This window comes from Boleophthalmus pectinirostris, unplaced genomic scaffold (genome assembly GCF_026225935.1).
Source record: "Boleophthalmus pectinirostris isolate CB_2022bp ecotype Guang Dong unplaced genomic scaffold, ASM2622593v1 HiC_scaffold_18, whole genome shotgun sequence".
Classification (NCBI taxonomy): domain Eukaryota; kingdom Metazoa; phylum Chordata; class Actinopteri; order Gobiiformes; family Gobiidae; genus Boleophthalmus; species Boleophthalmus pectinirostris.
The window spans coordinates 7,990,385-8,010,589 of NW_026571133.1; the positions used below are offsets into that span (position 1 = coordinate 7,990,385).

Consider the following 20,205-nt stretch of genomic DNA (forward strand, 5'->3'; position numbering starts at 1 on the left):
AGGGGCGGTATTTCCTATACCAATTATATATAGTCAGGGTTCCCACGGTCATGGAAATCCTGGAAAAGGCATGGAATTTTGTAAATTCAATGAAAGTTTTGGAAAAGTCATGGAATTTTAGTATCTCTTTCACGCAACTACAGCGTTCTGTTAAGTTCTCGTTAGGCTGTTATTATTTCTGGATGTATGCGCCTTTTGTTTAAAAGAGGCGACAATAAATGCATTGACAGTATTTTGAATAAAAATAAAAAAAACTATAATACTAAACCATAATGTGAGTGGAAAGGGTTATTTCATATTTAGCCCTAAAAATCTGATCAATTCTATACATGCAGAGTGCCGTAAATGGAAAATTCATGGAAAAGTTTTGAAATTTTGTCAGTGAAAAACAGTAGGAACCCTGTATTGTCCATAAGAAATATATAGAAAAATCCAGTGTTAAACATGGACTCCCCTCCCTCTTCTCATTTAAAGCTCCACTACATAAATTTTACTGATAGTAGATATGCTTGTCTCCATGGAGATTAGATAATTTTGCATAGAATGTCCCACCATGGCATTTAAGTATGTATTTAGCATTAAAGTTGTTTTTAGTGACCATAAAACACTGAAAAACACATTACTTTGAGCGGAGTCACCTTCTTGCGCCCACCAAGCAAGATAAGCTTAATGCCATATTGTGGAACATCCAAACAAAGCAATAACAACTCCACGGGGACAAGCCAGGGACATACAAAGACCTCCAAAGTTATGCAGTGCGTCTTTAAAGACTACACCCCTATAGAATTATGTGATTAAATCTAAAACCTACAATATAACATGTGTATGTTTAGTCTGAATTTAAATATTTTGATAATTTTAAGTGTCTTCAAACATATATTTTTTTTCTAGAATAAAAAACAACAAAATCCCTACAGACCTAGTGGTAAAGTTGGAGTGAGGGACAGACTGAGCTACCTCGCTACAGAGAGCGAAGACATCGAAGAAGAAACTGAGGAATGGGACACAGAGCCCACAGAACCAAGCTACGACTCAGATTTTGAGGAAGAGGAGGAGAGCGGAGACTACGAGTGGACCACAGACGACGAAGATCAGGATTTAGATCAAGACGAGCTGGAAGAGGAGAGAGAGAGGGATCGGATTGCAATGGAGCGAGAGAAAGAGGAGTTGGAGAGAGAGCGAGAGCTGGAGAGGCAAGAGGAGAGAGAGAGGGCAAAAGTTCTAGACCAAGATCTAGACCAGGATCTGGACCAAGTGGAGACCAACGAGGACTTAGATCGACACCCAGAGCCGGACTCGGAGAGGACTGAGGAAGACTTGGAGAGGGAGAGGATGGAGTGGGAGAGGAGGAGGGAGGAGATGGAGAGGAGGAGACAAGAAGTATATGACCCCGAAACACAGCAGCCCTACCCATATAACCCAGAGTACTTTTTATTTAAGGTAATATTCTGTGAAATTGGCAAATAAATCTTTAAATATGTCAGGAGAAATAATATGTTTTTTATGTAACAGGGGCAGCCAGGAGAGAGCGGAAAACCGGGATCAAAGGTGAATAAAAATACACTCGGATGTTCGTCATGTGGGTAATAAAGGATCCCACACGGAGGAATAGCTTCAAATATTTATATCGTACACATCTTACATGGACTTTGAGATAAAATATTATATTTAATTTCATTTAACTTATGTTTTTAAATTAGAACAGTGGATATATGAATCAGTTTGTCACCAAGCAGCTTCAACACAAATATGCCCGAGTTATCACAATAGCTTGATTATGATTTTAAATAATTGTCCACTCATATCTGGCTGAAGTTGTAGAACAAGGCTGGCAATTTGAATACCACTCTTCCTTCTTAGTTGATTCTGTTCTTGTGTTATCAAGCAAGACACTTCGACTACCTCTGATTATGTTAATGGGAGTGTAATGGAGCTCAACAGTGACCACCCACCCTCTGGTCTGGAAGTAAATTTCTCATTCGTTTTTGAAAACTCGCTCAGGACTAATCAGATATGTGCTAACACAAGACCACAAGGCTTGCATTCTTATTTAAATTCTGTTTCTGAAACTTAACTAACAGCTGAATTTAAGGGGCCAGACCTATGTTCCCACATTTCTAAGATTTTTCTTATTTCTCAACATGAAACTCTAGTTCAAGTCATTTATATATATATATATATATATATATATATATATATATATATATATATATATATATATATATATATATATATATATATATATATATATGCATATTTAAAAGGGATGATTCAGAGTCATTTCAACCTAGGGTCCTTTGCACCACGACCTCTACATTACATCTGTAGTCAACCCATGTTGGAGAATAGGTTGGGTGTAATTGACAACAACATAGGGCCTAATTTTGGAAAGGAACAAAAAAGCTTGAGGGAACATAAGGCTGAGGGAGCATAGGCACACTCCTGAATTTAAAGTCCTATATTGTGTAAATTGTACTCTTGTGATCTTTAAGTCATGTTAGAATGCTGTAACCTCATTAAAAACAAACCTGGAGTTATGTTTTTTCATTCGCTCATGTTTGAGTAATTGTACTTTCAGCCTGCCTGTCTGCATTTACAAGCTCAAAATGCTCTGTTACTGCGACCTTGTGATGTCATGAAGCAGTAGTTTTCAAGTTAACATCTCCCTTTTACCTTTTGTTCAGTAGAGATTGGCAATTCCAGGGCTGAAATTATTCAAATGATTCTAGTGAAGGTGTAGACGTGTGGAGTTTAAAAACTGAAAGAAATGCTTCCTTAACATCACAACTCTTTTTGTCTGAGACAAGAACTTAACTTAAATATGCATGATTTGTGTTTTAAACATGTGAATGAAACAAAACACAGCTCCAGTTATGTTTCTGATGAGGAAACAGAAACAGGAAATCCATGTTGTCTTTAGTCTCCCCCAGGGCGTATACGGCTGTATCTTACCACCTCTAAGCGTGCCTTGAGTCTTCATACAATCTTTATGGGACTTTCTTGGCTTAAAGGGACAGCGTTGAATTATAGACATAGGACCTCATTTCCTAGTGAGCCAGAGTGTTGGAGACGTATGGAGACACTTTTTTAAATATTCCATCCAGTCCTTGTATTTGCAGAGGTCGTTGGTGCTAGACTAGTGCATGTCAATGGCCATAGTTATCCTGCCACTAAAAACACAAACATGAACTTACCCACTCCACAAACCACCCGAAGCAAATCTATTATTACACCAGACTGTCGATGTGAATGTCTGTGTTGATAGAGTAATTTTAGAAGTAAAACCAACCTTACATTTGAAGGATTTATGTCTGAGCAGCAGACAGCAGATTTGTACTTCCTGATAGAAAGCTCGGCAGCGGCGAACTGATATCACCTAGCACCTATCTTACCGCTGCTGCTGAGAAAATAGTCCCTCAACATGCAACGATTCATGTGATGCAAGGTTAGTTTTATTTCAAACATTATTCTGTCAACACAAACATTCACAGCGACAGTCTCACCAGACTGTAATAATACTTTTTTCTTCGAGTGTTTTGTGGAGTGGATAAGACTTCTAGCACCAGCGACCTCTGCAAATACAAGGACTGGATGGAATATTTCAAAAAGTTCCTCCACACGTCTCCAGCACTCTAGGAAATGAGGTCCTATGTCCAAAATTCCTGACTGTCCCTTTAATAAAGGTTTAGTTATTACTATGCAGACACATTTGTACTTGTGGTTTTCAGTACATTTCCTTACAATGCTCATTATTAAACCTGATATAATTTTCTATTGAGAGCTGCTTTAGACAGTTCATGAGTCTGACGTAACATAGAAGATATTGTGTCCTTTTCTTTTGGAGAGAGGATCATATCTGTGTATTGTGGAGACGCACTGAGTCACGGTAACAACCCACTGATTAAGCTAATTAAAGCCCTCATCATCCCCCCCATCACAAACAAAAACTGACAATCGCTTCGGAAAATACGCCACTAGTTCCGAAAAATGCCGCTGCTCTGCTTTGTGACACTGACACTGGCGGAGATCCTGTCAAAAATAAATAATTAAATAAAGTTCTAGGGTTTTGATGTTGCTTTTTTCTTTTTTGTTTTGATGCTAGGACAGTGGATTAAAGTTGGCATTAATAATTCTCCTTGTAAACATCTCACTGACAGCTCTGCTTAGTCTGCGGATTCTTTTAAGTTTTATATTTTATGTTTTTGAGACGTGAAAAAACCAATACTGACTGCTGTTTTTGTGCAGGGAGAAATTGGTGAAAAGGGGCAAAAGGTAAAATTATTATTGTTCATTGATAAAAGTTTAATCATTACTGAGCTGTACATGAAAAGTGAAAGTGAAAGTGAAAGTTTTTTTTTTTTTTTTAGGGAGAGCCAGGTATGGGCTACAGAGGACCTGAAGGGCAGGCTGGACCTCCTGGACAGAAGGTATACAAAAATCTGCTATACTACATTTTAGAAAACAAACGTATTTTCCCTTGAGTGACATGGTAAAATTGGCATTTTTGTAGTGTTTTGATTTGTATTTACACCAGATACCCTTCCAGTCACACCAGTCACATTAGGCAGTGAGAGGGGGAAGTGCCTTGCCAATGGACACACATGACAGAAGCTGCTGGGGTGTTATTTGAACTGGCTATCCTCCAGTAGCCAGGCTGGTGCCACCTAGTGCCTCCGATCAATTTCATTTCTCTCCAACGACTAGGTCAGGGCTCAGAATACACTAGATTAGATGGTTTGCAAGAATCCCAGAAGTTGTAGACTGTGCACAGTGAAGAGCTGTGAAACCATGACGTCAAACTCAAGCGCCTGTCTGGGTCCCTTTTGTGGTACAGCACAACAGTAAACAAAATGGTCGAGATGGATGTAGACGAAGACATACATTCTGTATTGGCAACGATTCTTGAGATCGAGGATTTACAGCTGGAACAAAGAGAATGTTTGGTGAATTTTATTAAGGCGAAAGACATTATTGCCCTTCTTCCTATGGGATTTGGTGCATTACACACGTCACGACCAAATAGCAGCGATTGGTTAAATAAAAAGTACCCGCCTACCGTCGAGCGAACAAATCCTAATGCTCAGAGGTCAGATGATTTCCACGAAGTGAAACCAGCTAATGAATCAGGCTAATCCTCCAGTGCTTAACCCATTATACCAGCGCTGCACCAGTTGAACAAAAAAATAAGAATCCCAAAAGACTTCTCGGAATATATTCATTGTAGGAAAAGTTTAGCTCATAGAAAGAGTCAATCTTAGTTTTACCATCTTAAAAACGTTTTTAAAAAAAAGTCATTTTAAACGAAAGATTAGCCTCACTTATCTTAAGCATTCTGAACATCCTACTTATTTACCACAATTAGTTTATAAGTTCGCTGTGATGACAATGCTAACAGCAACTAGCATGCAGACTGTCCACTTCCTGATATTGAACTCAAAAATTCTTTATAATTAGATGCAGACAGTATACAGTCGACTTATTTTGGTCTCAAGAGCTACAATATATCTACTGGAACAAGACAAATTGAGCTAAAATACATGAAAAAAAAATTACAATCTTTGAAGAGAAAAGATGGATTAAGATATAATTTACCTTCTGTGCACAAGAGTCTCCTGAAGCAGAAATCAAGCCAAATGCAATTAAGTACTTAAAGGACGTGAAGGAGAGGCTGGTAAAGAACAATAGATTAGAATGATTAAGGTACATAGTTTAGCAATTATACAAATCCAGGGCAAGTAAACAAGGTAAGAGCAAGTTCAGTGTTCAGAGTGTTACATAGGGCAGTGTAAATTACCTTTGGAGTTGAGTTTTGTTTCATTCACACGTTTTCATAACACACAAGCCCTGCATATTTAGGCTGAGTTCTTCTCAAACTGAAAACACGCTGTTCCACCTTTTGATGTTATGTGGTAATACAGGAAGTGCTCCACTGTGTTTTTAAACTCCATACACCTTCACTGATGATTTCAAGTCTGGAATTGCCATCTCTACTAAATTGAGAATTTTGAGCTTTGGAGACATAGACAAAGATAACAAAAAATTACTCAAACGTGTGAATGAAACAAAAGACACACAATGTTTTTGATGAGTGAACAAGATTCCAGCATGACTACAAGCTCACACGGGTTAAGTTTGCATAATATTGGATCATTAAAGTGGATGGCAACCAAAAGTCTCAGGGGCTGTTTACACGAGAACGCTTTCAGGTAAAAACAAACAAAATATTTTATCAGAAGTGCCTTTCGTTTAGACGATGATGGTGTTTTTGAGGCTTAAAAACACAAAAATCTGAAACCTCCCCCCAGAGTGGAAAAGTTGAGGTGTTTCAGTCTACACCCAAGATGCAAAACTCTGGTCAGATCTGCTCATGTCGCGTACACGCTTACGTCACATACATACCTGGCCTACATACCCAGTCGTATTCCACACACTTTTGCGTCACTCTGTGCACGCAGATTTCCTCCCAAAAACGCTCGCTAAACACAGAATAAAAAGTGAAGACGCGACGCCACTTTTGCGTCTTCTGTTCAGACCGTCATCGTGTAAACATAACCTCAATTTAATAGCATTTTCCAGATTACTCCCTTTGAAACAATGCTCACTTCCCCACTACACTAATAGAATTTACTTTGAGATCAGTTTACTGTGAGAACAAAATGTATATTGTACAAAGTGCCAACTGTCTCCTTTATAAGTTAGACCAGAACTAGCTCATTCAATATTTGTCTCCTAAACCAATTACCGCTCACAGCTTTTCAATCACTCTCTCTGTGATTGACTTTCACTGTTTTAATTTAGCAAATTAGATTGGCTCAGTCTGTTTTTGAAACTGTTACGAGCATGTTATGTGATAAAAGAAAGAAGACTTAATTTGAAAGTAATTAATTTTAACATAACATAGGATCCAAATCATAACATTACATAAAAGTAGTGACTATTAATTGTGCATATGTCACATTGATTTTGGCATTTCTTTTTTGTGTTTTTTGTTCGTTGAAGGGTGAGCCAGGGGAGCCGGGACCCCCTGGTGCTCAGGGCATACAGGGCATCCGGGGTAATGCCGGTCAGCAGGGCTCCCCCGGACTGAGAGGACAAACAGGGGATCCTGGAGCACCGGGCAGAGAGGTACAGGACTCTGTACTAAGACTAAACCAGGACTAACTTAAGTACAAACACTTCACATCAAAACTATGGCTAAATCAGGATTGTAAATTAAGGACACATTCACACTTAAGCACCTCAAAATTGGGACTAAATTGGGACCCAAAACTAAACCAGAACTAGACCATGACTATGGATGTATCTGGATATTTGGATGTATTAATTTATTTACTTACATGTTATACATGTTCATATTAAATACAACAAAAGCAAACCAAGAACAAAACAAGATTAGAATAAGACCAAACCAAGGCTACATCAGCAATAGACCAGGACCAAATCAGGATATGTGTAAATGTGACCCAAACTAAGACCAGGACTATACTAAGGACTAAACTTGGACTGGACCATGACAAAACTAGGACAGGAACAGAACAATTCTGTTAAAATGCAGGAGAGTCTGGAAACAAACCAAAACAGGGCGAGAAACAAATATCCAATCACAGTTGCTAATTTGTAGCTTATATTTCTCAAATGAGGTTGATATCTCTTCTCGAGAATTCTAGTGTTATTCAGAACAAAATCTGGGCACTGTTTCCCAGCCTTCCATACATGAAGCCTCCGTGTTTGTTTAGAAACAGATGTGACCATGTGTTTTTCTGATTGTTTGCTGCATCTGTCAATCACAGCCAACTGAAACTGGAGTGATAAATAAATGTTCCAGACGCACAAGTATTGAAAAAGTATGTGTGGTCATGGACTGATCAGGCAGCCAACACTTCTAAGACTGAATCAGAACCATACTTAGACCAAAACAAAATGATCCTCAGAGCCTGATGATATATTTATTTGAAGATGAGTATTATATTTAAAAAATACCACCTGCCTGTTTAGTAAAGATTAAAACAATCCTTAAAAACCTACACCACAGTCTGACCCTGTCAAATAGAAACATGTCATTTGTCTCTTCCATAATTGGATGATGTGTGATATGAGCTCCACTGACACACTGCAAATGAATGCAAAAGACTTTTTCTATTGAATAAAGAGTGGACATGTGTGGGTGAACCTGTTTTTAAATAGATTTTTAATGGACTCACCAAAGATTAAACCAACAGGGACGTTTGTTTTAATATGTATTTCTGACCAAACTTGTTTAGTACCATTTTACATGTTTTAAAAGTCAAGTGTTCTTAAGGTGCATTTTTAATAATAACTTTTCTGGTGAACTTTTCAGCTTTTTTTTTTTTTGGAGAAGTTATTCTTTTGCCTGGAATGTTCCACAGTCAGAGAGACGCATGGTCTGTTTGCATCAAAACAAACATGGCTGCATACAAATCAATAAATGAGAAAAAAACAACATAAAGAACAGAGAAACAGTGTGGGATTTTACAGAATTAACAATTGAAGCACTAAAATATTACTTATTTCAGGTAAAAGAAGTTATATATTTTGTTCTGAATGTCATGAGAATTTTTGAGAGGAGATGTCTTTTGCATTTGAGACACAAGTGATACAAATGAGCAGCTCTGGTTAGATCATCTAAAATTTTAATGTTTTTCACCCTTTATGCTCCAGTTCCAGACTTCTGGACTCTAACAGAATGTAGAAGGGGCTGGCTGGTCAGGCAACATGGGCACAGCAATACATGTTTTCCAAGCTATATGTATTTTAGCAATAGTTACACCTGTAATTTAATGAATGCAAGATAAATATGTTTAATGCCATACTGTACAAGATTCCAAGCAAAGCAATGTCATCTCCACTGAGGCAGTTAGGTGGTAGACTCACTTTTGTCATATAATTATATAATATGTGATATCAAAACTGTTGCTGAGTCATAACTAATGAATATAAGCTTTTTTGTTGTTTATAGATTAGCCCTGTATGTTATGTTTGTATTTCTGTTTATATTGTTTTTGGACACACAACACTTTTCTGATGCAGGGAGACAGAGGGAAACGTGGGAAGAATGGGACACCAGGAACTCAAGGCCCCCGAGGACCTCCTGGTGCTGTGGTAAGGATTTTATTGGCTATTGTTTTACATTATTTAACAGGCAGGTGTGATAAAATGTGATGATATTGCACTCTCAGATGGGGTTCAAGAGCCAGTTTGTCATGCTATATATCTAAAAAGTAAATTCACAAATACTGAAGCTGATCATTTCTTCAGTGACTAGACCCAATAGAACTCACTGTATTACAACAAAAATCTGCATTTTAACTATATTCACTTTAGTTGCCCCCATATACTCTTTGTATAAATGACATAGTTAGCCCGCTAAACTTTGTGTTCCAAATAGCATGATTGACACACTGGCTCTGATTTGCAAGCACCCGCCCCCGCCAAACCAGCGGTGCAGGCGGGACGGGGCGTTACCTTCAATACCCTCGCTCCTGAAAGGCTGTTTGGTTGCTATAATACATGCACTCAGATTTCCAAATATGAATCTTAGCTCTATAACTCTATAACTCTCCTGGCTTGGCTTCATTTGGCTGGAGCCGAAACCTGTGGGTAACGGCACACACGCTAAGTCCAATTCAATTCAATTTGTTTCAAGTCTATTTATATCGCACATTTAAAACAAGTTCAGCTGACCAAAGTGCTTCACATACAAGTCAACAAAATAGAAGTCCACTTATTTGCACGGTCTATTGCTGCCCCCATTTGTGTTAAATATCATTGGCCTGTAAAATGTTGCGATGCCATTTGAAACTCAACAATACTGTTTTTTTCTCAGGGTGATCCTGGAGTTCCTGGTGTGAAAGGGGAAAAGGTAAAATATTGGACTTTATTATATGACTTTTAAGTCCTGCTATGCCATTTGACTTTTGACCAGGTGTACAAAGAATATTTTTCGAGTTAATAGAAATGAATCAATAATCACCAATAACCCACTGAATGGCAATCATTTTTAAGAATATTTGGACATTTCAGTAAAAAAAAAAAAATTCTCTCTATAAATATCTACAAATAAATAAAGTGTCAGAGTCTGTTTCTTTAGGGGGACAGTATTCCTGGAGAAGCTGGAGCCAGAGGTTTGGTGGGATTCCCAGGGAGAAAGGTGATGCTTCAATAACACACATTTTATCATAATAGTCTACATTTATGTTTTTAATGTTACTTTTCTAATGTTTATTTTACCGCTCTTACTGTTTTTAGGGTGAAAAGGGGACGGCAGGTGAAAAGGGCGTTCCAGGGCATTTGGTAAATAAGACTCAAAGTAATATTAATGCTGTAGGTTGATGCCAAATATTGACAAAAATCTGCTGAATAATAATGATTTTGTGCAAGTGTAAAGACACATTTTATTTTGTAATTGTAGAAATAGTTGTAGTACTTGTTGTCGTCGTAGTAACAGCAGTAGTCACAGTTACCTGAGGTTATTTTAAATGTCCTTTCTAAATGAATTTGACATTGACAGTCATAGTATTGGTAATTGTAGTGGTATAGTAGAAGTATTTTGTTGTTGTAAAAGCAGTAGTTGTTATGTAATATTTGTAGTAGTAGTTGTGGTACTAGTTATTATCGTAGTAGTAATAGTGGCTACCTGATATTGTTGTAGTAGTACTATTATAAGCAGTAGTAGTTGCAGCATTTTGACAACATGTAATTTCTCCTGTTTGATGGATCTTACCTGGACAACTGAGAGATTATGTGAACATTTGTTGTAGTAGTTTAAAATACTAGTTGTGTCATAGTAGAAGTAGTAGTAGTCGTAATGGTTAATAATCCAAAAAGTAGTAGGCATTAGTACTAGTAATAGTGGTAGTAATAGTAGTAGTAGCTGCTTCTGATTTTATTTAACAAACTTTTATGATTTCTTGTATTTTTCAGGGTCCCAAAGGCTTTCGAGGCACTAAGGGTGAAAAAGTAAGTATTCAAATTCCTTCCTTTGGCATTACAATCCAAGTTATTTTGTCATTAGTGAAACTGTGATAGCTGATAGTCATTTCCATAGTATTTTTAGACCACAACACCACACCAACTGTTTAACACTTTCTAGGGACGGGACATTAATGAAGCTCCTAAAATGTGTCCTCCATTTTGTGATTAATCGACAGTTGAGTCAGGGGCAGTTTTTGCGTCAGTTGGACAGAGCTGGCCGGACATTTGAACGAGTCATCCCCAGAACATCCCAGTCTGTTAGAACTCATGATTAATTATTTGGGAACAATTAACTACATCGCTGTTTAATAACAATGTAATTCTGTTGTATTTATGACTTAAATGTGCACTGTGTGACTTCTAAGGTGAAGATGGAGATGTTATTTCTTTGCCTGGAATGTTCCACAATAGGATTATTAAGCACATCTCCTAAAGAGGCTTTTTATGTGTCGGTCATGCATATTTGAGTCATTAAGCAATCTCTCCTGGGCCTTATTTGAACCCTCCTTATGTTTAGCAGTATGAACCAAACAGCACATATTTATAAGAAAGGGTAAAATGGGATAAGAAGTTGCGTTTATGTTTTATGAATTCTTTTCAAAAACACACAGAGTCTGGGCAGGTCCAAAATAAGTGAGAGGTGGTTTCATTTTTCAGTTCACAAAATGTACAGTTTGTGTCCATTGTCCTTCTAAGATGATTCTTTAGCGGATAACAGTGATGTAGAAGTTTGTGTGGCAGATTTCCCTTTGCTTGTTGGTGACGAGATATTTGTGAGGTCATGTCCAGACATTTTTCCATAGAATATTGTCAATAGAGTCGAGCTGCTCACAGCGCATGAGTAGGGCTCCGTTTGCGAGGTGCACTTGTGGTGATAGTCGCTCTTTTTCCACGGTGACTCATTATAAGGCAAGTTTAATTGAAGCAGAAGCCAAGTAAATTGCTTTTGAAAAGTTTTTCAAAGTTCACTCACACCTGCTCAAGCCGCCATCTTCAGGTGCTGGCCCTGTCCTCCCGCTTCCCCAGTTTAGGCTCCTGGCTCCACTAATGACATCACTCTGTTGCAGCCAATGAAACAGCAGCAGGAGTAACCCTGTCGTCATATCACTGAATACATCTCAGAACGTCTAATAAACAAAATGTGAACTAAAACATGTTCAATTAATACTATTGAGTTTGGAAAAATATAGGAATAAATGTATATTTTTGTTTATTAAAATAAAATGGCAAATATTGGTAGGGACTATTTTGTCTTCCCCAAATATTGGTTGTGACACGTCCCCACCATCTCTTTGGAAACCTACTCCCTTGCTCCAAATTCTCCCTTATAACTGCTAGCCTCGTGAGCTTCATTTGACTGGAGCTGAACGCTGTGGATGACTTCACACTCCCTTTTCCACTTTTTTATACAGCCTAAGCACAGATGACGACATTCGCTCAATCTTAAAGTATAGTTTTGTGTAGGCGTCCCTGTGTCCAGCATCGAGCCTGTATATTTGTTATTTTCTTCTCCGCTCAAGCATCAATAGTGCAATAATATTAATCACAGTCAGTCAAGCAGCAACTGACCTTTCAAGGCCCGTTACCGCGGGAGACCAAACTCCACCTAATCGTGCTGCAATGTAAAGTGATTCATGTAAAACAGACTTAGGGACAGCACCCTGACATATGAGAATCGCCCATAGGTGAATAAACAAATGTCACTAATGTCATTTCTCTTCAATTCAGGGAGAACGGGGTGTACCTGGCATCAGAGGTGACAGAGTAAGATTATTTTATTATTGGAGCAGGAAATCCAATTACAAAAAATGACAACGAAGCTATTATTAAGACCAAGATTTTTCCAATTTTGTCCAATTGTTTTTTTCAACAGGGAAGCGTAACCCAAATGCAAGGGCCACGCGGGTATAAAGGGTTCAAAGGAGACGCGGTAAGCTTCTTTTATGCTCCATAGGTTTTCAGAATGATGAAAAATTACACCACTTGCCATAGAGATTAACTATTGAATGGTAAAAAGTGTTGCATTATTGATTTACTTCCTATATTTTTTCTAGTTTTCAAGTTTTGTAAATACACTGAACATTTAACTTTTTTCAGATTGGTACTTTTGTAGATTTTGCTCCTGTGACTATTTATTCAAAGTTGTGTTTTTTTTTTGTTCAGGGTGAGAGAGGTCCTCCTGGTTTTGATGGAGATAAAGGAGAAAAAGGAGAAGACGGTCCTCCCGGAGGGAAGGTGGTTCATTTTATACATGACACCTTCTCATTTACAATATATTGGTTTTAATTTTAATTTCATTTATCACACTAATATTTTGAATAGGGATATGATTTTGGCTTATCTTGATTTTTGTTTATTTATTCATTTAAAAAATATTTGTATATGTATCCTCTATGATCAAATTTTAAATAAATTTGGTCTGTATTTTTAAAGGGTCTTAAAGGTGACGCTGGGACTAAAGGAGCGATCGGACGCTTTGGAGCTAGAGGTCCAGTGGGTCAGAAGGTGCGAGCTTTTATCAAAAGACATAAATATTGTTGCAGGTAATATTACTTGTAATATTTTAGTAAGTGCTTTAACTGCTTTATGTTCACAGGGAGACACTGGGGAGCCTGGTCTGAACGGAGTCATGGTAGAGTATGATTCATTGTGTTGTCAGTGTAAAACCTCTTTAACATTTGATTAAGAACGTGACACGTGATCGGTGCAGCGGCTGTAGCCTCAACTCAGGTCATAGACACGTGTGCCGCACTGTGTCTTTGAGCAAAACACTTGGTAATCAACAAACAAAGGCAACCATCTTTCTCAGTCTGAACTTTGATCAGAAAGATGCTACATACATCAATGTTATTTTTCTGCTCTCTGCTTTTCTGTTTGTCATGAAGATGTTATTGCTTTGTTGGGAATGTTCCACAATATGACATTAAAGGGACAGTTCAGAATTTTGGACATAGGACATCATTTCCTAGTTAGAGTGTTGGAGATGTGTGGAGACACTTTTTTATAATATTCCAGCCAGTTCTTGTATTTGCAGAGGTCGCTGGTGCTAGGCTAGTGCATGTCAATGGCCATAGTTATCCTGCCACTAAAAACAGTCTTACCCACTCCACAAAACACCCGAAGCAAATCTGTTATTACGCCAGACTGTCGATATAAATGTCTGTGTTAATAGAACAATGTTTGAAACAAAACTAACCTTGCATCGCATGAATTGTCGCATGATGAGTGACTATTTTCTCATATATCAGTCCGCCACTGCCAAGCTTTCTATCAGGAAGTACAACTCGCTGCTGCTGCTCAGACATAAATCCTTCACATGCAAGGCTAATTTTACTTCTAAAATTATTCTATCGACACAGACATTTGCATTGACAGTCTGGTGTAATAATAGATTGTCTTCAGGTGTTTTGTGGAGTGAGTAAGACTGTTTTTAGTGGCAGGATAACTATGGCCATTGACATGCACTAGTCTAGCACCAGCGACCTCTGCAAATACAAGGACTGGATGAAATATTTTTAAAAAGTGTCTCCACACGTCTCCAACACTCTGGCGCACTAGGAAATGAGGTCCTATGTCCAAAATTCCGAATTGTCCCTTTAAATGTATGTATCTTGTATTTACTCAATTACAGGTGTTTTTGTTGCAAGGAGGAGGGTCGTGTCTGCACAGATCTGACATGTAACTGCTTGTCTCCACAGATAACTTTAATTTCATACTTTGGAACATTTCAGGCAAAGCAATAGCATCTCACAAACCCTCCGCTAGAAAAGTTTCACTCACTAAATACACAGTTTTAGGGGTACGATTAATTTTATGTTTTATTATAAATTGAATGCATTTTAAAAATTATTATTATTAAGGGCCGCAATGGAGACGATGGAGTGGACGGAGCCAAAGGGGACAAAGGTGACGATGGACTTCAGGGAGAGAAAGGCAATCAGGTGAAATGAACGCTCAACATGTGAATAAATACAACATAATTAGTCAATATAATTAAATTAAAAGTTAATTTGGCTTTATTCCCTTGTCACATTGTCATATTTCCAGCTTTTCAGAACCTCTTTCCGGATTAAACATCTGGAGGATACTTAAACTGTCAAAGTGATTACAGTATTAGAAAAAAACATGAAAATCTGTCATGCCCTAAATGTATTTTGTTTTGCAGGGAGATGCAGGGGAACCAGGTTTACCAGGAGACAATGGGGAGAAGGGAGAGAAGGTCACATTTTACAACAAACTTAATATTCTTACTGATTCGAGTCTTAAATGTTTTGTAACGTGTTAAATTTGTTTCTATTCAGGGTTTTCGAGGGATACTTGGTCGCTCTGGGAGTCCGGGACTTAATGGAGAGAAGGTTTGGTGAATTTTTATAAGAACTTCCCAGAACTAGTTAAAAATAAATCAACTACCAAGCAAAATTTTATATTCATGGGTTTCATCTTCCTCTTCATCTTACTGATTTGATTTTTCAACTCATGGTTATGCAACAACAGATTTATTACAGATATAATATTTAGTTTTTAATTGTTAATAGTAATAGTTCTAATTTCTGAAATGGATAAATCAGAAACATACTCATATCTTTTTAATATAAGTTTTCAAAAATAATTACAGCAGTCTTAAAAACATGATGAAGAAAATTGTGAAAATATCTTTAAATTTTTGTGATTATTATTGCTAAAAGATGTTGTTGCCTGACTGGTCTTGACATATGGATTAGTCGACATACTGTAAATAGTAAATAAATGCTTTGTCTTTGTTAACAGGGAGACATGGGTTTACCTGGAACACCTGGAATTCCTGGATTAAATGGACTCACTGGACGCAAGGTTGTTCACGACATAAAACTAAGGACATGATCACATTAAAACTAAATATTACGCATGTTTTGTATTTGACTTAACGGTCAACTGCTTGTTTACGTAGAGATAGATCAATTTAATGCCATCCTGTCAGATAATCCAGGCAAAACAATCACGTTTCCATGGAGACAAGCAGAAAAGTTACATATGATACCTTTAACTTGTCTTTTCCAGGGAGATAAAGGTGAAGGAGGTTTGAATGGAGCTGATGGAGAAGTTGGGGAGAAGGGTGATAAGGTGAGTCTATCCAAACTGTGAAGTATAAGCAGTATCTGTATTTTAGGTCTTATTTTGGGTTGGTTTAAAATCAAGGAACTGAACAACGCACTGATACAAAAGATATGACATTTCTTAATAAATCTTTGTAGAGTATTAAAAGTGATAACAATATAGTGAGTGTGGCCAAACTCATCCCTCAAAAAATACTTAATTGTTTCTCTGATTTTTTACTGGCTCTCAATAACTCAAATATCCAAATAGCCAAAAGAGGAAAATGTTTTCAATTCTACTAAACTCACCAAACTTTTATATAGTTGTAGAGATCAGTTTAATTTAATTATTTTTATATGAATTCATGTTTACACAAGACCATACAGAAGTGAGTGTAAAAGTATAAATGTAATAATTGAAAAACATTGAAATCTATCATGTCCTAATTCACCTTTAAAGGTTTATTGAAGTTTATACAAAAAGTGACTCAGTGGTTCATTTACATTGTTCCTCTTGTTTCAGGGAGTAGCAGGGTTTCCTGGTTTTCCTGGATTCAAAGGCTCAGCTGGAAGTCCGGGGAGAGACGGAGACGAAGGACCCCCTGGAGCGCCAGGGCCGAGGGGCAACACAGGACCAAAGGTGGAGTGTTGTGGAGTGTTTACTTTTTTATTATGTATGTATTATTATATATATTCTCACAGCGTGATACATATTGTTTGTACTATGCTCTACTAGCTGCATATTTTCTGATGAAACCCACCCCACCATAAAAATAATAAATGCGCATACTGTGGAACATTCTAGACAAATCAATAACCTTTAAATTATGACTTGGTTTGGTAGGATAGTAATTGTGGTAAATTTTTTAGAACAGTTTTACATCAGTTAAGAGCAAGAGCATAGGTTTTCATAGGGACAGTGGGGACATGTCACAACCAATATTTGGGGAAGACAAAATAGTCCCGACCAATATTTGCCATTTTATTTTAATAAACAAAAATATACATTTATTCCTATATTTTTCCAAACTCAGTAGTATTAATTGAACATGTTTTAGTTCACATTTTGTTTATTAGACGTTCTGAGATGTATTCAGTGATATGATGACAGGGTTACACCTGCCGCTATTTCATTGGCCAAGAGACTAAACTGGGGAAGCGGCAGGACAGGGCCGCACTTGAAGATGACGGCTTGAGCAGGCGTGAGTGAAGACACTGCGCATCAAACTTTGAAAAACTTTTCCAAATTAACTTACTTGCTTGTATTCCACCTCTATGTAGCGAACTCCTTGGTCCACCACCAGTTTTAACAGCTCATCTGCAGTGTTGTACAGCATCTCGTAGTACTGCCTGTAGGGACACAAAAGGGAAAATATTAACATAAGGAGAAGATATGCACTGTTGTTTTGAGTAGATGATTGGTTGGTTGACTTAAAGCAACACCATGTAACTTTCTGGAGATCGCACATCACCTTCTGGAAGTTTAAATCATACTTTGGAATATTCTGCATCGAGATGGGAATGTTTGATGCCATAGTGTGAAATAGTAGATTACTAGGGATGTAACAATAACTGAAATATCGTGATATCGTCAAAAGTCTCACAATAATATTGTGGACTGTCACAATATATCGAATTACAAGTTATTTTGCATAAATGCATGGTCATGCTTGCTTCATCTTCAATTAAACTTGCCTTATAATGAGTTGCCGCGGAAAAAGAGCGACTATTGCCACAAGTGCACCTCCCAAACAGAGCCTTACTCATGCGCTCTTAGCAGCCCGATTCCATTGCCAATATTCCATGGAAAAATGTACGGACATTACCTCACAAATATCTCATCGACAACATCCAAAGGGAAATCTGCAACAAACGTCTACATCACTGTTAAAGAATAATCTTAGAAGGGCAATGGACACAAACTGTACATTTTGCAAACTGTAAAACGAAACCACCTCTCATTTATTTTGGACCTGCCCAGACTCTGTGTGTTTCTGGAAAGGAGAGGGGGGGTAGACCAAACCTATGCCCTTGGTTAAGTGTAAAGTACAAAAATACAGGAAGTAGTGCTGAGTTCTAAAATGGAATACTTACTTATTCATACTTTGCTGTGACATAATGTTGGGGGTGTTCTACGTGTATCTCCATAGTTGAATCTTCAGGCGTTACCATGGAGACACAATGCACACATTAGCTAAGACAGTCAAAACTCGAGAGAAAAAAACACAAAATGGATTTAAGCAACGCATTTTCAGGAGCTTGTGATCAATATGAATGTTCATGGTCCTGTTTAGGAGTTTGATTTTCTAACAAAAACTTCTAACTAAATCAGTTCTTTCTGGTCAGACTGTGTTAAAACAAAACTCAGAGTAAACTCCATCTTGAGGCCCTGCCAAATTAGAGTTTTAGTTTACTCTGACAGCTGTGAAATATGTATTCATAAATTAAGACAGATGAATTAAAAGAGATTAATATCTAATTCCTGTATCAAGTGCTTCTCGGGCTGTTGAACTGAACTTTTAAATGTCTAAATGTCATGTTTGTGTTTGAGTGGGGCTGTTATTTGTTGTGTCATTGTCAGTTTTCTCACAGAAGGAAATAGAAAAGTCAATCTCTCTCTTTATAAAGTCAGATTAATCACTGCTTTCCTTCATTTCGGGCAACTCACAAATGTAAAAGGGATGAAAACATGTCCAACTACTTTGATATCCAAATAAAAGTAATGGGGAAAGCATATTTTTAGAAATACTCAGACCTTCCTTTTTGGAGCTATACACTACGACTTCAATAAATTTCACTAAACGCAGTCATATTTCAAAAGAGAACGCTACTTCTTCCAAGAAAAATGTGTCATACTTTATACTAGCGTTTTCAGGATACTAAAATTTCAAACTTGATTGAAGATTGAGAACTGATTCCGAAACCATGATGATAATAAAAACTCTATTTATTTAGACAGTAGAATGTGATTTTCAACATTAAAGAGCTGATATTTCGTTTTTCTGGTCTATGTTATAATGTTTTCACATCACAAACAGACCTGGAGTTGTGTTTTGTTTCACTCACACATGTTTAACATACAAACTCTGCATATATTAGAGTTTTTTTTACAAATAGACAAGGGTTACTCAGTGTGTGAATCAAACATAACACAACTCCAGGTATGTTTTTCATGAGGTAACAACATTATAACGTGTCTTAAAGCTCACAAGAATCCATTTTGTATAATATTTAACCTTTAAGACTTTCTTTTCTATTCCCATGTGGGAATAGAAATATATATGTGTGTAACCCCTTAGTGATCCAGGTAGGTTCCAGTGGTCCATGGGCGTATACTAGTCTATGTGCTCTTATACTTGTTCTGATACAGCTCAAGTTCATTCTAAAGCTGGTCAGGAAAAATCCGTGTATCATTCATTCATTCATTCAAAATTAAACCAAAAATAAGAAAATGAAAAAAACAGCGAATGTCTTCAATAATTGTCCCCAAAACCAAAATGAAAAAATGGATAAGGATTAGTTTTTTTTCAGTTTTTGAATTTGTGTTTAAATAAATAATGGAAAAAACAGAAAACGGACGTTTCCCGTTTACGTGATTAAGTTGCGACGTCAGACTTTTGAGCTGCATACGGATTGAACCAAGACTAAAACAGGACTAAAACAGGTCTAAACCAGAACTGAACCAGGAATTTACCAGTACTGACTGTCAGGACAGGCCCAGAGGTGCACCCGCGTAGACTGTCAGATGATTACTACTGAGACCGGGACCAGACGGGACTGATGCTGGGACTGACATCAGAACTGAGACCAGGACCAAACCGAGACTGAGACTGAGACTGAGACCGGAACCAGACAGGGACTGAGACCGGGACTGAGACCGGGACTGAGACCGGGACTCAGACCGGGACTCAGACTGGGACTGAGACTGAGACTGAGACTGGGACCAGACCGGGACCAGACCGAGACTGAGATTAGGACCAGACCAGGACTGAGACCAGTTTAATCCTGGTTTAGTCCTGGTTTAGTCTCGGTTCAGTCCTGGTTTAGTCCTGTTTTAGTTCCTGTTTCCGGCTTTGCAGTTTAAGTCACGTAAACGTTTCTTCCATTATTCATTTACTCACAAAATCGAAAACTGAAAAAA

At 37.6% G+C, this 20,205-nt stretch overlaps 1 protein-coding gene across 1 annotated transcript in view; it reads left to right on the forward strand.

Moving 5' to 3' along the window:
- The window catches only part of LOC129408951 (collagen alpha-1(VII) chain-like), a 121,624-nt gene that overhangs the window by 86,941 nt on the left and 14,478 nt on the right, over positions 1 to 20,205 (forward strand). Inside the window, exons 86-107 of the mRNA XM_055153869.1 lie at positions 892 to 1,218; positions 1,261 to 1,440; positions 1,513 to 1,548; positions 4,246 to 4,272; positions 4,368 to 4,427; positions 7,000 to 7,125; positions 9,049 to 9,120; positions 9,845 to 9,880; positions 10,109 to 10,168; positions 10,267 to 10,311; positions 10,942 to 10,977; positions 12,721 to 12,756; positions 12,866 to 12,922; positions 13,156 to 13,227; positions 13,426 to 13,497; positions 13,589 to 13,624; positions 14,853 to 14,933; positions 15,158 to 15,211; positions 15,294 to 15,347; positions 15,760 to 15,822; positions 16,030 to 16,092; positions 16,588 to 16,704. Coding sequence (XP_055009844.1) covers positions 892 to 1,218; positions 1,261 to 1,440; positions 1,513 to 1,548; positions 4,246 to 4,272; positions 4,368 to 4,427; positions 7,000 to 7,125; positions 9,049 to 9,120; positions 9,845 to 9,880; positions 10,109 to 10,168; positions 10,267 to 10,311; positions 10,942 to 10,977; positions 12,721 to 12,756; positions 12,866 to 12,922; positions 13,156 to 13,227; positions 13,426 to 13,497; positions 13,589 to 13,624; positions 14,853 to 14,933; positions 15,158 to 15,211; positions 15,294 to 15,347; positions 15,760 to 15,822; positions 16,030 to 16,092; positions 16,588 to 16,704 — 1,710 coding nt within the window. The remainder of the gene's footprint in view (positions 1 to 891; positions 1,219 to 1,260; positions 1,441 to 1,512; positions 1,549 to 4,245; positions 4,273 to 4,367; positions 4,428 to 6,999; positions 7,126 to 9,048; positions 9,121 to 9,844; positions 9,881 to 10,108; positions 10,169 to 10,266; positions 10,312 to 10,941; positions 10,978 to 12,720; positions 12,757 to 12,865; positions 12,923 to 13,155; positions 13,228 to 13,425; positions 13,498 to 13,588; positions 13,625 to 14,852; positions 14,934 to 15,157; positions 15,212 to 15,293; positions 15,348 to 15,759; positions 15,823 to 16,029; positions 16,093 to 16,587; positions 16,705 to 20,205) is intronic.